At 37.7% G+C, this 16,682-nt stretch overlaps 1 protein-coding gene across 23 annotated transcripts in view; it reads right to left on the bottom strand.

Moving 5' to 3' along the window:
* ATRAD17 (RADIATION SENSITIVE 17) overlaps positions 1-1,732 on the bottom strand; it is a 67,594-nt gene extending 65,862 nt beyond the window's left edge. For all 23 annotated transcript variants that reach the window (XM_088846115.1, XM_088846124.1, XM_088846126.1 and 20 more), the window contains exons 1-2: positions 1,271-1,732; positions 170-233 (exon numbers count right to left, since the gene is read on the bottom strand). Coding sequence is in view for 12 of the 23 variants with exons in the window: in XM_020675093.2 (XP_020530752.1) it covers positions 170-233; positions 1,271-1,435 (229 nt within the window). In the remaining 11 variants the exon portion in view is untranslated. The remainder of the gene's footprint in view (positions 1-169; positions 234-1,270) is intronic.
* Positions 1,733-16,682: the final 14,950 nt, after the last annotated feature.

Raw genomic sequence — 16,682 nt, 5'->3', positions numbered from 1 at the left:
CTTTAATTACCTATATCGAAACAATTGACATCCTAACATGGAAACATCATATCACAACTATGAGAAACTCTCTGTAGCAGTACTTCTAAGTGCGAAGAGTAGACAAACCACAAGCGGAAAAAAACGAAAATAAATGAATAATACTTGCACAAGTGAAACAAAAGCTTACCATAGGTCACATTGGACAAATCAAGATCTTCATAGATATCCTTGGTGAAAAGATTAAAGTCTTCCTGCATTGCAAAGAAGTAGAATTCAATAAAGGTTAACATGCCTGGCACAAATATTGAATGCAGACTTAAACTTCATTGCTTCTACTTTTGTTCTTATGGGGAAACTGAGACTCCATGTTTCATCATCATGTCACTTCTTCCCAAACTCCTCCTTGAACACTTCTCTAATTTCATTTGAACCAAAAAGATCAAAATAAAAGAACAAACAAAAAACTGAAAACATACAATGAATGCAAATAAATAATTGACATAAAAGAGATGTTGGAAGGAAAACTAAATAAGCTTAAGATTTGGAAGTTTTAGTCAACTTTCATGACAATGTGACAGTAAACTACCATAGTACACTAGTAATAATAAACCCTTAACTTGGTGAACATACTTGAATTCTTATTAGGCAACATCAAAAGCCATAATTTAAAAGTATTATGATCCTTCAATAAAAAGCTTTCAATATATACATCTATATGCAAGTTGGTCCCAAAGATTAATTGATGATTTATTATTATTTACAAGGGTCAAGTTAGCCTTCGAGAAAAGAAAAAGTTAAAAGTATTTGTTTGTGTAACATTCACGGATTTCTCTGAAATTAAACACCATTCAGTTACACATCCTATGTGAGGATCTGCTCCCCCGCCCCCTCCAAACTACAATACGCACATTTGTGCATCAGAAAAATCAAAAGTAATGACATATACAAGCCACAAGTAACATGAGTTGTCGCACTGTGACATTTAGTAAAAAACATGTCGGGTGTCACAGTGCTTCAATCATGCCATTAACAAATGAGACATCTCGTGATAACTCTCCCGATGTTTATGCCTGAGGCACAACTCAATATTTGCTGATTGGGATTCAAACCAACAACGCAGCAAAAATACAGGACCAAAACATAACTGATCGGAAGTGAACAGAAAGAATTCATAAAGCAGGACACCAAATAAATATCAGTAATTAACAAACTTACGAAAGTATCAAACTGAATAACATAAAGGATCGAATAGCAGAAAGAATGCAATACAAACATATACATAGCATACCTCTACCAAACCACATGATTCTTCAGGCCTTCTAGAGTTCCTCTGTCTAAAAACTTTTCGCGATTTCGACTTAGTAGTGGTGGAAGGTCTATTTGTTCGAATATCTCCATCATTATCATCCTCCGATGAAAAAACTACAACAACGTGTGAATGTTTTTTCCTCATTGCACAACTATATGACTCTCTCTATTCTACTCAATATGTTGCAGCTACCCATTCGCAACAGTCACGCCCAATTCTGGGAGGCAACAGTTCATACCAGAATAAGCTTTGAGACTTGTTTATGGATGATTATTGCCACAGATCCTAAACGACGGACAAAGCGATTGCCAATTTCTTCAGAATGCTCAACTCTCGTTTCGCACATTTCCCTTGGTAACCCCTGAAAGTAAATAGCTTGTCATGCGCTTCCAGCGACGCATATGCAAAGCCAGGATTGGAAGTTTGCACAATCCCATTTACGCATGGGATTCTCTACAAAGATACTATTTATCTTCTTTTTTAGATGGAGTTAAGAAAATTTTTCGAGTTCACGTTTAAATTTCAAAATGAGCGGTAGTAAGATTCGTAATAAACGAAACAAGCTTTAAAAAAAGATTTAATTTAAGGCTTCATTAATCAACTCAAGCCATCCAATTGAATGACCCCTATATATGAAAATTAGATGGTATTTTTGTAGATAATCCCTTTATACATCTCAATATTGAAAAAATAGGACAAATCAGATCGAAACCGGACGATCGACATCAAAAATAAGAGGGGCCCATTTAGTTCCACTAAAATATCAAAAAGGCTGCTTCTCAGTTGTTCTAGTAGAACCGGCTAGTTCTGGCAAATAACTAGTCCGATTTCTATTTTTAATATATTTTCAAGTTGAATTTGGGTCTGATCCAATACCAAATTAGGTATAAATTCACTCTATACATAGTTAACTGAAACATGGATGGTCCTGTCAAATTCTGCCGCAAAAGTGATCAAACCTCACTTAAGAGATCAAACCTTAAAATGCAAGAAGCAAGATAAAATATTGAAAACTCAAAGGAAATACTAGGAAAGCTAAAAATAAAGCAAAAAATAAGAGAACTTACAGACTTGTCGGGACTTCCAACTAGGCACCTAGAATGGAGCCTCGATCAAAGCTTGATTTGAATGATTGAACTCTTTTATTCTTGAAATGAATGACTTACTCTGAATCTTGAATGCATAGGATTGAAAAGCTCTCTAAATATATGCGGTTTTAAGGCATTAGGTGATTGAAGAATGGATGGAATTATCTGACAAATAGATGATCACGGTTGCTAGAAATTTAGGGTTTTGAGGCTGTTAAAATGAATTAAGCTTTAGATTTTAAGGGTTGGGTTTAGGGTTTAGATCAACCTAGGAGTAGGGGGTCGAGTTGGGTCCGGGCCAGACCGGACCCAAAAATATAAATATATATTTAAATATATCAAAAAATTATTTAAATATTCTAACTATAATATATAATTATATTTATTTAAATATTATTAAAATATAATATATTAAATATTATTTAATAGTATTTGGATCAGGACTAGACCCACCATGTCCAATTTTTTGACCCATACCTGAACCCAAGTAGGGTCCAGTCGTAGGGTCTCGGGTCGGGTCGGAGTCCATTGCCACCCCAACTTAGGAGTAGGGTTTCATTTGAGTGTCGAACTTTTGGGGGTCAACAATGAGAGTTTATATAAACAAATGAACATGAGAAATTAGAACGTGATGATTTACACCAATCACAAGCTGACAGCTGGCCGTGCCACACCCTGCAGCGCATAGTCTCTGACTTCTGCACCGAACGTTGTCGACAATTAACCAACTCTGCATGATGTAGATTTGCTTGGGATTCTTATTTGAGGTTTTTACTTACTATTTCTAATCAAAATCACATAAATTATCACTTCTCAAAAATATTTCCTTTCTTTCTGACAACATAACCTACCTTTTTTTTAAGATTCAGGTTTCCTAAAGCTAAATTCTGTGGAGATTTGGGATATTTTTAGATTATTTTGGGTTGGATTATGGAAGGATGACTATGGTTTTACTGTGGTCCCTAACGTATTACGCTAGTGTGATCCCTAGAGATTAAATGGCTATTATAAGGATTTCTTTATGATTTAGAATCATTCTATGCCTTAAGATCTAGAAATTCAGAGAAAAAGTCAATTCCAAATTGGGTATCTATAGTTGCCCCCTCTTTAGTGCATCCTACCCTTCGAAAGATAGGTGGGCAACAAAGACATGGACACTTATAAACACATGAGTTACTTGGAAGATATAGACTCAATGCTCAGAGAATGGTTGTCCCATTAGGTCCATTGGCACATTGATTGCCAACCTATCTCAGTTCATTGTGTAAGAATTTGTGCATCTAGGGTTTAGGGGTTGAGCATTCTCTAGAGTGTTTGCCATGCAGTATATATCAAGATTGCTGCCTAGGTTCCACTAGGACACTAATTCTTATTTTTTGATGCTTGAAATGAAATAAAGTGATGTGATTGAAAGGTAATGTAATTGACTTTTGTGAAAGAGTAGGATATCCTAAGAAATGTTAGGGATATGATTTTGAGTGCATAGGATCCTAAGGATTATCAAGATCTTTGACAAACATTCTCTTCAAAATAAAGGGTTATCAAATGCACGACAATTGTCATCATTTCAAAGCTTTGCCTCTGCTCTTTTGCTTCTTAAACTATTTTAAAAATATTTTGAAACTAGAGATAAATTTTGAAAGAGCTACTAGTGTTGGGTTTACGACTTGAACCAAAATAATTAAAGTTTTTAAAATACAAGCACAGAGTTTTTTGAAATCCTCCAAACCATAATGACTTCAACATTAGTATTTTTGAAAACAATCGAGAAACTAAATTAAGAAAATTCAATAATAAAAAAATTATAAAATTAAGAAGTGGAAAATTAAGCAGTATTGAAATTAAGAAACTTTGAAACTAAGAAATGGATTAATTAAGAACTTAAATTATGAATAGAGAATTAAAAAATGCTAATAATAGGAAAATGAAGAAACAAAAAACCATTACCGATTGGAAAAACATATAAGTATTTATAAACTATGGTTTTGTATTGGTCTTATGAGTGCAACTCAGGGACTCATAAATAGTATTCCAATCTGGCTTTATCTTAGGAGTATACTCGTTTGGACCCATTTTCACCTCAAAACTTTATCTAGATGAGGGTGTTTAACACTTTAAAGACAACGAGAGTATCGCGTGCCTCCAAATCCCCTAATTTGGTCCTAATAATTTGGAAAATTTTATCCACTATAATATATAATTTATAATGATGAAAATCCAAATAACCTATAATTTTGAAGTGTTAAATCGTGAAAATTTGGAGATGATCATAGAAACGAGAATTTTGTTAAAGCTAAATCAATATTTAACAATGCACATCTTTGTTCAGAAAATTTAAAGGTGTGTAATATTGTTTTCTTGTTAACCATGGACTGGTTGACTTTATTATTTATCTAGTCACACGTAGTTTTCTACAGGCTTCGAAAGAAGCGAAGACCTCTAGCTTATGTGATCGATAAATATATTATAATGTAATCTCCGATATAAATATTGTCAGGGGCAATAGTACTTGATGGGTGGACTCCGATATTACCACATGTCTTTAAAACTTGAAGCATTAAATTTGCAGTTTATTAATGCCCTGAACTATACCTATCCAAGATGCCCAGAATTATACCTTTCCAAGTATACGCACATATTCTTGACTGAAAATGCCAAACTGCGGTCTTGTAAAAATACTTATGTATGAAGAATTTTGTCAGGAGAGCAGAAGGATTGGTGATAACTCTCGAAGTTAATTTCATCATACCGACTATATTAAAATTCATAACATGACAAAGTCCTAGACCCCCCTCCTCACATTTCAGGTATAGCTTGTTCCAATTAAATAGATGCCATCCCCTATTCTTAATAGTCCTGCCCAAAGAAAATTTTGTTGTAACCTTTCAATGATACTACAAGTACACCTTGGCAAGATAAATGAGAGCAACCAATACATAGACAAAGCACTCAAAACCAAATAAAAGAACTACAATCTTCCTACAAATGAAAGGGACTAAGCTTGCGATGAGCCAATCTTATCGAAGGCCTTCCCAATTAAGCTTTGAAAATGTGAATGCCTCAAAGAACCATGAAAACAGAGAACCCTAAAAATTTGACAAGAAGTTCTCCTATTCCAAGCTGTAGCAAACTAACAATTTGGGTTTTCATATAATCAGGAACACCAAAGAACATAACTTGACTTTTATTATCATTATCTTTCTAGCCAATTACCTTGCAAAAGTCATCCAAAATATGCCTTATAGAGGAGGCTCCTTGAGGTGAGGCACCTCAAAAAATAACATCATCATCGCATAAAGAAGATGGTTAATTCCACAGTAGTAGCCACATAGAAAAGCAAGAGGCAAGGACTTGTTTAAAAATTGTTATAGGGTATTTTTGACGTACCTATATGCTTGGTACGAATAAGGAAGGAGCTAGTCGCAACCTGGTCCCGCGGGTATAAAAAATGAATGCAAATTATGAAAGCATTATATAAATAAGCCTATTTTTTGGTGAACTTGAAAAGGTGTCGGATCGGCCTCAAAAAACATGTGAGAGTAGTATTTGACCCCCTAAGTACACCCACAAAATTCGTCTCTATCGGACAAAGCTAAAGCAGATTATGGTGAAATTTACTTTACGAAGCCAGTTTCTATCATACTGAAAAATGTATGTTATAACTAAAGCCCTATTATTGAGGCTTCTGATGACCGTCAGACCACTACTATTGGATCCAAAATGCCCCAAAGCCCCGTATACCAATTTTCAACTCATTCAGACCTTCCTGGACTATTATGGGCCTAACTTACCATAAATAGGTGTGTTTTATACTATTCTGGTACAACCTCGGTGAACCAGTTTCCATAAATGGGAACTATGCCATTCAATTTTGGGATTGCCTTATGAAGATCATAACTTTCTCATCTTAAGGCCAATTGAGCTCAAAATTTGGTATGTTGAAGAGCTCATCAAGCCGCTCGTTTTGGTATATGGCATGCTCATGAAGATACTCGAGATGGAAGAATTTCTAGAGAGAAGTTGGATTTCAAAACTCATGTGTTGCAGATTTTTAATGAGAGACATCCCGTCATTCAAAGGGCCATATCTTGAAGCCTCGATATCGGATCGCATCAAATGTGGGTCTGTTGTGACCGCATTTCAGAGGGGCTTCGTTTTAAGGTAAAATTTACATAAGGTTGAAGAATAAGAGATACCAAATTTTGAGTTCAAAGAAGGCAAATTTTTCGGTCGTCAGAATCTCATTTTTCGATGACCTCCCCAATTTGAAAAGTACGTCGGTGACCTCCCCAATTTGAAAAGTGCTCAAACGATGACCAAATCAAGAGATTTTAGTTGTAAAATGATTGCAACAAACTCCCCTTCGATTTGGGATAGAAAATAAGACCAAAAACACGACGGATTGTCCTACACCAATGCTCGAAGTTCAAAAGTTCATGAGTTTGGTTGGATTTGGGATCAACCTGGAAACTCCGATTCAAGCTCAATAATGAGTATCAAAATGATCTTGATGATATAAACACCTTTTTTGTGGTGTCCAATCGCCCGAATTGTCGCCAAAATGCTCCCAAAAATTCCCTGAGGCCTGGCAATGGCATAAGGTCCCTCCAAGATGGATGGTTGCGTCATTTTCCAAAATATACTTGAGGGTAAAATGATCTTTTTTACCAAAATGAGATTACATTTTTTATTCATTAAATGTGTAATTTTAAGCAATTTAGTCATATTTTGGCATCCACCCATGTTTCAAGGGTGTCCTATATAAGTTCTCTACACAAATTGTAACCTAGTTTTGGAAGTTTATGAGAAGATAGCCAAAATATTGTGCTTTTGCTATTTCTTGTACATTACTTCCAAGCTCAAGAGAGAGAAAAAATAAAACTTTAACACTTTGGGTAATTGCCCTTGGACCTCAAACTTCCAACTTCCAACTTCCAAACCTCAAACTTCTTAGTCCCTGGACCACAGTACCTTCCCTAGTCCCTAGACCATCCTACACCACACCCTTTCCATACTCCCTATATCACATTAGGCTATACTCCCTCCTCGCTACTCCCTAGACTACCTTATGCCACACCCTTTCCATTCTCCTTAGCTACCTTAGCTCACCAAGGCTCACTCACACCCGAACCTAGACCCTAACCTTTAGTCCAAGGTTCAAGCCTACATCAAGGGACCATTGTGAGTGCACCTAGCCACTTGGCTCAAGCCATCTACGAGCCTAGGTACCCAGTCCACTTTCTCTCTCCTCTCTTCTCTCTTTTCTATTTATTATTTCTCTTATCTCTCGTCTTTCTTTCTATCTTCTCTCTCTTCCCTCTTTCTCCTCTCTCTTTCTCGTCTTTCTCTCTCTTCTCTTCTTCTCTCTGTCCCCCTCTGGGCCAACGGCCAAGTTGCGGGCCTGCCCTTTCTTTCTCTTCTTCTTCCCTTCTCTCTCTCCCCACTCTCTTTCTCTCTATGTGCTCCTCATGGGCCTATGTCTCTCCTCCCTCACCCTCTCTCTTCCTTTCCACAAGCATGTTCTCCCTCTCTCTCCTCTCTCTCCCTCTTTCTCCCCATAGGCCCACCGTGGACCCGTGCTTCCCCTCTCTTCTCTCTCCTTCTCCCTTTCGCTCTCACTCTTGTTCACAAGCTCGGCGGGCCCGTTCTCTCTCCTTACCCTCTCTCTTCCTCCCTCTCTCATAGGCCCGTGGTAGGCCCGTGCTCTATCATCTCTCTCACTTCTTTCTCTCTTTTATCTCCCTCCCCTCTCTGTATCATTCTCTTCCTTTTTCTCTTTCTTCTCTGATTCAAATACCTTTGGTATGGTCTCAAGCGATGACTCTTAGAGGGCTTGGCCTTCAGATCGCTTTCTCACCCCCTGCAGGTCGTTTGAGTCTTGAAAAGTTTCCTTCTTCTCTCTCTTCTCCTTCTCTCTTCACTCTCTCTTCTACCTCTTTTCTTCATTCTCATTTCTACATTCTTTTGTTTGTTGTTTTGATTCAGACACCTTCTCTAGGGTCACGAGCGTCGATTCTTAAAGGGCTTGGCCTTCAGATCGCTTTCTCAACCCCCTTTAGATCGTCTAAGTCATGGGAGGTCTTCTCTCTCTTTCATCTTTTTCTTCTCTTTCCTCTCTTCAACTTTCACCTTATCTCATCTTCTTTCTCTACGTCTTTTCTAGTCACTTCTTAAGAGGCTCTTTAGGTAGCGATTTCTCGTCGAGCTAGACCTGCTGACTCCGCTACTATAAATCCTCTAAGATACTTGTGCTTTAAGCCTAATATCTCTCTTGTCTCTGGTAATACCTCTTAAAAGAGACTACGCCAGCCCAATTTTTGGGTCAACCTTCTTCTTTCTCTTCTCTACTCTTTATCTCTTCCTTCTTCTCTCAACTCCTTTAACCCCTAGACTAGACCCCCAACCTACCATAAACCACCGATAGGAAGAAATCCCAAGAGGTATACCCCAAAGCCATTTGATGTTATGCAAGTACACGAGGGAGCAGAATTCAAACCGACGTGGAGGCCGAAGGGCTTTCAAAATGATCTAAGAGGGCTTAAGGCTCGGATGCGTCCCCCGAACCCAACCGGTGAGGTAGGTGCTCGAGCCCCCTTCTTGTTGTCCTACAATTCTCTCATTATTGGTTCTATCCGAACCTCATGCCCCACGCGCACGGGTGACGGCGATTGTTTGAGAGAGGGTTATATAGTCAGGTTCCTTCGGGTCCCCACTCGATGAAAATCCAAGCCCAACCACCTATGAAGCATCCTGTTAAGATAATCCATCAAAAAAAGCAACAAATATCGTGATAGTGGATCACCTTGATGAAGTCCAAGCTTTCCTTTCAAATATCCCATAAGGATAACCGTATTCACTATGCATTTGTTTTCACCTGACACATGGCGTTATACTATGCATTTACAATGCATTTATTTTCATGTTATTAATGTAAAAAATGTGTATAGAAAATTATGTGAACAACTAATTGACACAAACTATCATAAAAAGTGAGTTGTCCTCCAGGACCATACTATGCAGTCCATACTATTCATTGTGACTCCACATAATTATAGTCCTCATGACCATGAATGTCTATAAACAAAAAACTATTATTTTGAAACACATTAAACTAAACATCTAACATCAGGTGCCACCTCCAGCAAGTCCTCCTCCATCATATCTTAGTTAGCTTCCTCGTGATTGGAATAGTCATAATCAACAAGCTCGGAATTAGAATGAATGGGAGAACAAGGTGTCTCTCTCTTTCTCTCTCTCTCTCTCTCTCTCTCTCTAAATATATATATATATATATATATATATATATATATATATATATATATATATATATATATATTTGAGGATCAAATCTCTTTTCGATAGCAAATGAGGCACAACGAGACTAATTGGTGGGGGGAATCAAAAGTGCTTTCCCAACAAGTAACACCATGCTACTGTCGACATGACTGCAGCTAGGGCTATATCTTCCCAGCAGACAATATCTTCTAATGGTGATCCCAAGTGAACATCTGCTAGTCAAGACTCTACGCTGGTGGATCCAAGCCACTTTCTGCCATTACTTATTACAAATGGTGCTACAACCACCTCTACTGTGGTGAATAACTCGATTCGCTCTCAAGAGAAACTTGCCAATGCACCGCCCTCTGAGGATCATGATGGGAAAGGAGAGGCGATGAATGATAGTTTTCCAACAAAATCCCCTGTGAAAGGTCCTGAAAACAGTAGGAATGCATGTCAGAGGAATCTTTCCTCCTCAGTCTTCCTGTTTGGACAACACGGTGTGCAAAATGGGGTTGTTTTTATTTCGATAACCTGCTCATGGAACCTTCACAAGCCATTGAAGGCAAGTGGTGCACCACCATTTATGATGAGCTCTACATGAGGTGTGTGGCTGAATGGAACCATCTACTACTGGGATGTTTCCTTGGTAATAGGCCTCAATGGATGTACATGAAAATGACATTGCAAAAAATGTGGCTCATTCGTTCGACCTAGAGATGATGTCCCTCAATGATGGTTTCCTATTATTCAAATTCAAATCGGCCGAGGACATGGAGAGGGCGATGATCGGGGGCCCATGGTTTATTAACAAGAAATGTCTCGTCCTTCAAAAATGGATCCCAGACTGTTCTGGTTTGGATTAAGCTCTATGGCCTTCCATTACTCTGTTGGGAACTGAAAATCCTTTTCGAAGTGGTGGCTTTAGTCGACAAGCCCATCTTCATGGATAAGCCCACACATCTCAAACCCGGCCAGAAGCTAGAGTTTGTGTCGAGATGGAAATCGATGGAGAATGCCCGGAAGAAGTTTTCATTAACATGGATGGTCGCTTATTGCATCAAAAGGTAATGTATGAGTTCCTCCCTGTATTTTACTCCAAGTGCAAGATTATGGGGAACAAAAGCAAACTATACAAGAGGCATTTGAGCTCTCTCACTAGAAGCACCTCAAGGGACCATGCTCTTGCCAATGAAACTTCTAAACAAGGAAGTATTAACGGCAAGGAGGTGTGGAGGGTGAACAAGAAGGGGCATGAGCTTTTCTTTTGTATGAAATCCCCATAGAAATGTTTGAAAGGCTTGGGCCAAGCTCTAATAACAGTGACTATGGGAAGGTGCTCCGGCTAACACAAGAGATACCCCAAAGATCCAGGGCAAACACGAAGCTGCTCCTGAGATATCTGATGCAGTAGATGGTGGAATGTTTCATGCTCTGGCATCTCTAAGTGAAGGAAAGGCAGCGATCTTGCTAGACAAGGTGGTTGCAACGGATGACCTCGACATGCAGAGATCCCGTCATGCTTTTGTTGACATGGCAGAGGTGCTTGCACCTAGTCCGCTGGATGGAACCTTGGAGAGCGATCACACACATAGCAACCGAACAAACCTTGAGACATTGATCGACATCCGTGATGGTGATAACATGCCCTCCTTTGAGCCTTTGGATGATGGAAGGAAGGATAATGACACTACTAGCACCAAGAGTGATGTCCAGGGAACTAGGGTTTATGAAAGCTTGGAGGAAGCGACTGCTCTGGAGCAGTTGGCTCCTGGGAGTTTTATCTTTATCACGAATGCTTCGAGTAAAACATGGCTTTGAGTAAAACGTGGGATGCTTTGCTTTGAGAAAAACGTGGCTATCTGTTAGCATATGAAGTTAAGAGAGAAAAATAAGGATGAGAGAGAATAGGGAAGAGAGAAAAAAAAAGGAGTGTGTGAAGGTTTTTTTTCTCTTTTTCTTATCTTGTTTTGTAGTCTATTTAAATGGAGGTTTCCCTTCATTGTAAAGCAGCCTATGAATTGAATAAAAATTGGTCTCTTGAAAGATATTGTTTTGGGGGTGGATTCCCTTGCAGACTTTTGAGAAATGGCATTTTTCACTCAACTTTCCTTCTTTTTATTGTCAATTTTCTGATTTTATTCTCTCCCTGCATCAATGTCTCTGGCAAAGGAGCTAGACGGTAAGCCCCTAATTATTGAGAGTGAGTCCAAACTACTCGTTGAATCCATGACCCAGGATAGTAGACCCCCATGGAAGCTACACACTCTTTTGTCCAATTGTAGGGCCAAACTCTCCTCTTTTGCAGACCACAAATGGCATATCTCTCATTTTTTTAGGAAGACAAATACAGTTACTGATTGCTTGGCAAAAAAGGAAGTATCATTGGTAGAAGTAACTATATGGCGGGTTCGCCCCCCAAACATTATACACCCCTTTATCCTGCATGATATTTCTAATATACCATTACAAAAGGATGTTTGATGATTGTACTTGTAATATTTTCTTTGTTTAGCAATAAAACGGGTAGGAGCTTGTTATCCCCACTGATTTACCCAAAAAAAATATGGGAGAACGATGTGAACTTTTAGCATTCTCAGCCTTGGATCTTTCACGCTCAACAAAGCACTCATCAATGTGGTCGGAAGCAACAATGGTAATGACTCGCCTGCCAATATTTTGACCCCCGATATTCTCATATACCAATTCTCCTTCATGGTCGGCATATTCGCACTCCACAACTTCGATGGCCTCAAATGAATGGGCGGGTGCAGTTAGCTCCAAAATAGAAGAAACTTCTTGCACCCATTTTTGAAAGGCAGTTTGATATCTTAAGAAAGAGAGGAAGAATTTAGATGCTCATCTTAAGGGTCGTGACACTCAAGCCCGTTCCTCTTGGTGTTTGATTCATTTTTGTTAAGGAAGGTGATGAACAATACATTATTGCTTTCTTGGTCTTTTACTCCTTCACGGGGCCTGCGCAACTCTACTTGGTGTCTTTTGCATACCTTCTCTTAGGAGCCCTTGGGGCTTGGTTATGAGGGCTTTCTGAAGAAGAAGGTTCACCTCATTGCATAAAGACCCACTTCCTCTAAGGGCATTTACTCTTCCTTTTTGAGGGCTTTCCACCATTACAAATTGAATCACTCCAATTATTTCTTTTTTCTTTTCCAATTTGACATTTCTCTCCAATTTTGAACAAAAAATAGGAAAGTATGTGAAGTCATTTTCCTTCCATTTCTGGAAATTTTTAGAAGGCCTTTTCTATATGCATATCTTTAAAAATTCTAACAATACCTTTAATTCTCCAGCCTCAAAAAAAGAAAAATAATAATAAAAAAAATGGGAAAATTTTTTCCAAAGAAAATCTTTTTGTTTCAAAATTTCAGATAAACTCCTTGCTTACTCACAGCTTTCAAAAAGTTCGTTAAAATTGTAAAATATTAAAAACAATATTTTTTTTCGAGTGATTTCAAATTCCTTTTAGGATTCACTCAACTAAAAAGAAAGGGGAAAATAAAGAAAAGAAAATATAACCCTTCATCCTCCGCAATCACAAGAACCTAAGCTATGACAACCTTATTGGAAAAAAAGAAAACAAAATTATCAAAGTCTAAAAATTTCTTTAGAGCTCCATGGTGGCACAAGCCTAAATTGTATGACCACCTCAAAAAAAAAAAACTTTTAAATTTAAAAGATCTAGATTATGACAATAAGGGGCCGTCACTTGGTGCGACGGTAAAAGACTTGGGTATCCAAAGGTTATGACCGTTTTCAGCCCACCCCTCCTGGAACCTTTTGTAGGCGGGACCAGTACCGGGTTACAACCCTATGACCATCTCACTTTTACTCTCATTATTTAAAACCAAATTTCAAGGCTCCTTAGTCATAGGAGCCTAGTGTCATGGACCAATTGAAGGCCCGTACTTCGATCGTGCGATACTTATTCCTTGATCCATTATTCAGCCACATGGTACCAATCCAACAGCTAGGAACCTTCTAGCCTCTACATGGTTCTAGAGCTTTCCCCACAGCCCTTCCCTTGGGATACATTTGGGAACCCACTAGAACCCTCGTGAGTTCACTAGACTACTCTAGAACCTTTCAAGTCTACTTTATAAACAAATGGGTCTATGTACATAATGTCCAAAGCCTTGTAGAGACAATGCTTAGCCTTCTTTTGGGGCATGAGAATATACCGTGATCCATTTAATCTTCATTCTTATTTTTAAAGTTCAATGCCCCATGGTTGCAAGGCCTACACTACTAACCAACGTCATTTCTTATATCACCTTTTGAAAAACAAAGTTGCCCATTCTTCTTCTCATTCTTTATTTTAAAATTCATTTTCAAATGCTCCTTGATAACATGAGCCTAAACTGCCAATCATTTAAAGTCAGCTGCTAGCATGTACCCAAATTGGCACTTCATTTCAAAATCAATTGGTTCCCCGCATGAACCCAAATTGCCACTTCATTTTAAAACCAATCAATTCCTGGCATCAACCCAAACTTCCACTTCACTTCAAAATCATTTTTGGCCAGCTCTGTGTATGAGCCTAAACTGCTATTTCACAAGGTCGAAAATGTGCAGCCAGTATGACGTAAAATGTCAGGTGTATTTTCAAACTCAATTCAGAACATCTATCATCGTATGGTGTGAAAAGTCAGGTGTATTTATTCAATGTCCTTGACGCAACATTAAATTGTATGGCGTTGTCCTCGACATGACATTAAACTCTATGTTGTTATGTCCATCGCTGCATGATACAAAATTGCTTAGTTGGCTGCATAGTCGCATGAGTTAAAACTCTTGACCATTTCTTTTTCAAAATATCCACTTGTTTTCAAAGTTTTCTGATTTAGTTTTTTAATTTCACATTTTTTAGTTTTAAATTTCTTAATTTTAATCTTTTAATTGTACTTTCTTAATTTTAATTTTTAATTTTAGGATTTCTTAATTTAATAATTTTTTATTTCTTCATTTTCTACTTTTTAATAATTCTTAATTCTCTATTCTTAATTTTAAGTTCTTAATTATCCCATTTCTTATATTCAAAGATTCTTAATTTCATTACTTCTTAATTTTCCAGTTCTTAATTTTATAATTTCTTAATTATCCTTAGTTGATTTCAAAAGTTCTTCATTATAATCTTTAGGATCCTATAAACACAAAATCATATCCCTAACATTTCTTAGGCTATCCTACTCATTCACGAAAGTCAGTTATATTTCCATCCATCACATCATTTCATTTTATTTTAGACATCAAAAACTTAGAATTAGTGACATGGTGGAACCTAGGCAGCAATCTCGATATATACTGCATTGCAAACACTCCAGAGAATGCTCAACCCCTAAGCTTTAGATGCAAAAATTCTTAGGCAATGAACTGAGATAGGGTAGCAATCAATGTGCCGACGGACTTGATGGGGCGACCATCCTTTGAGCTTTAAATCTATGTCTTCTAAATCATTCATCTGTCTATAGGTGTCTACGTCTTTGTTGCCCATATATCCTCGAAGGGTGGGATGCGCTAAAGAGGAGCAACCATAGACATCCAATTGGGAATTGACTTTTTTTTATCTAAATTTCTAGATCTTAAGGCATATAAATGACCTAAATCATAGGAAAATCAATATAGTAGCCATTTAATCTCTACAGATCACATTAGCGTGATACGCTAGGGACCACAGTAAAACCATAGTTACCCTAAACCCATAATCCAACCCAAAATAATCCAAAAATATCCCAAATCCCATAGAATTTGGACTTAGGAAACCTGAATCTTAGAAAACGGTCGGTTCTGTTGTCAGAAAGAAAGGAAATATTTTAAGAAGTGATAAATTATGCGATTTTGATAAGCAATAGTAAGTAAATACCTCAAATCATAATCCCAAGGAAATCTACAAAATTGCTTAGTTGGCTAGTTGTCCACAACTTTGGCACAAAAGTCAAAGGCTGTGCACTGCAGGGTGTGGCACAGCCAGCTGTCAGCTCGTGATTGGTGTAAATCACCACTTTTTAATTTCTCATATTTATTTGTCTAAATGAAATCTCATTTTTTACCCCCAAAGGGTCGGCACTCAAATGAAACCCTACTCCTAGGTAGGGGTGGCAATGGACCTTGACCCGACCCAGGACCCTACGACTGAACCTGACCCAGGTTCAGGGTCCAAAAATTGGACCTAGCGAGTTAGGACCTGATCCAAATCTTGGACCCAAATGCTATTCGGGACCAGGTCCGGGTCCGGGTTCGGGTCCATGTAGACCCGGCCCAAATAGTGTTAGTATTTAAATAATATTTAATATATTATATTTTGAATATTACTATATATTGTAGTTATAATATTTAAATAATACACATAGATATTCGTAAGATCTGCATAATTTTTTGAGTTTCAAATTTTATTATCGGTGTTGGAAATTAATTTTAGAGCCATCATGAAGATTTCTATTGTCAAAAGTGCTTTTCGGATGAGCATTTGAGGTGAAGTTTTATTTTGTTTTCCTGAAACCTAGGCCTTATAGAAACTCCATCTCCCTATTTTATTTTAGGCGCTTTGCTCATGACAATTGTATCCTTTTTGCCTTTCTTTTCATTTTTACTAATACCATCCTTATGGGGTTGTCGCCGCTCGATTGACATTTTTACCTGTGACACCCTTTTGGATTTTCACCACATGCATCATTTTTTTGTTTTTTTTTTCTGTCATTTTTTTTTTTTAAAGATGGCACTCTTTCGGTTTTGATTTATATATAATATGTTTTGAGTAATAAAGTTCTAAAAAATATATTTTGGAGTAATAAAGTTCTAAAAAAATTGTTTTGAGTGATAGCTATTGTTTGATTTGTCTCGAAAGTAAGCGTTTGTGTATTCTGCTTTGGCTGCTGCGTTTGTGTATTCTGCTTTGGTTGCTCTCTCTCGGAACCATGTGATCTTGCATGTTTGAATAATGTAATAAATATCAAATTTTAAGAAAAAGAAAAGGTTTTGTGGCAGTATAGGGATTGAGAGCGAAGACC

This window comes from Amborella trichopoda, chromosome 9 (genome assembly GCF_054954075.1).
Source record: "Amborella trichopoda isolate Santa Cruz 75 chromosome 9, AtrichopodaSantaCruz75HAP2 v2.0, whole genome shotgun sequence".
Classification (NCBI taxonomy): Eukaryota; Viridiplantae; Streptophyta; class Magnoliopsida; order Amborellales; family Amborellaceae; genus Amborella; species Amborella trichopoda.
The sequence above is the reverse complement of the archived record's forward strand: the minus strand, read 5'-3'. Positions and strand labels throughout refer to the sequence as shown.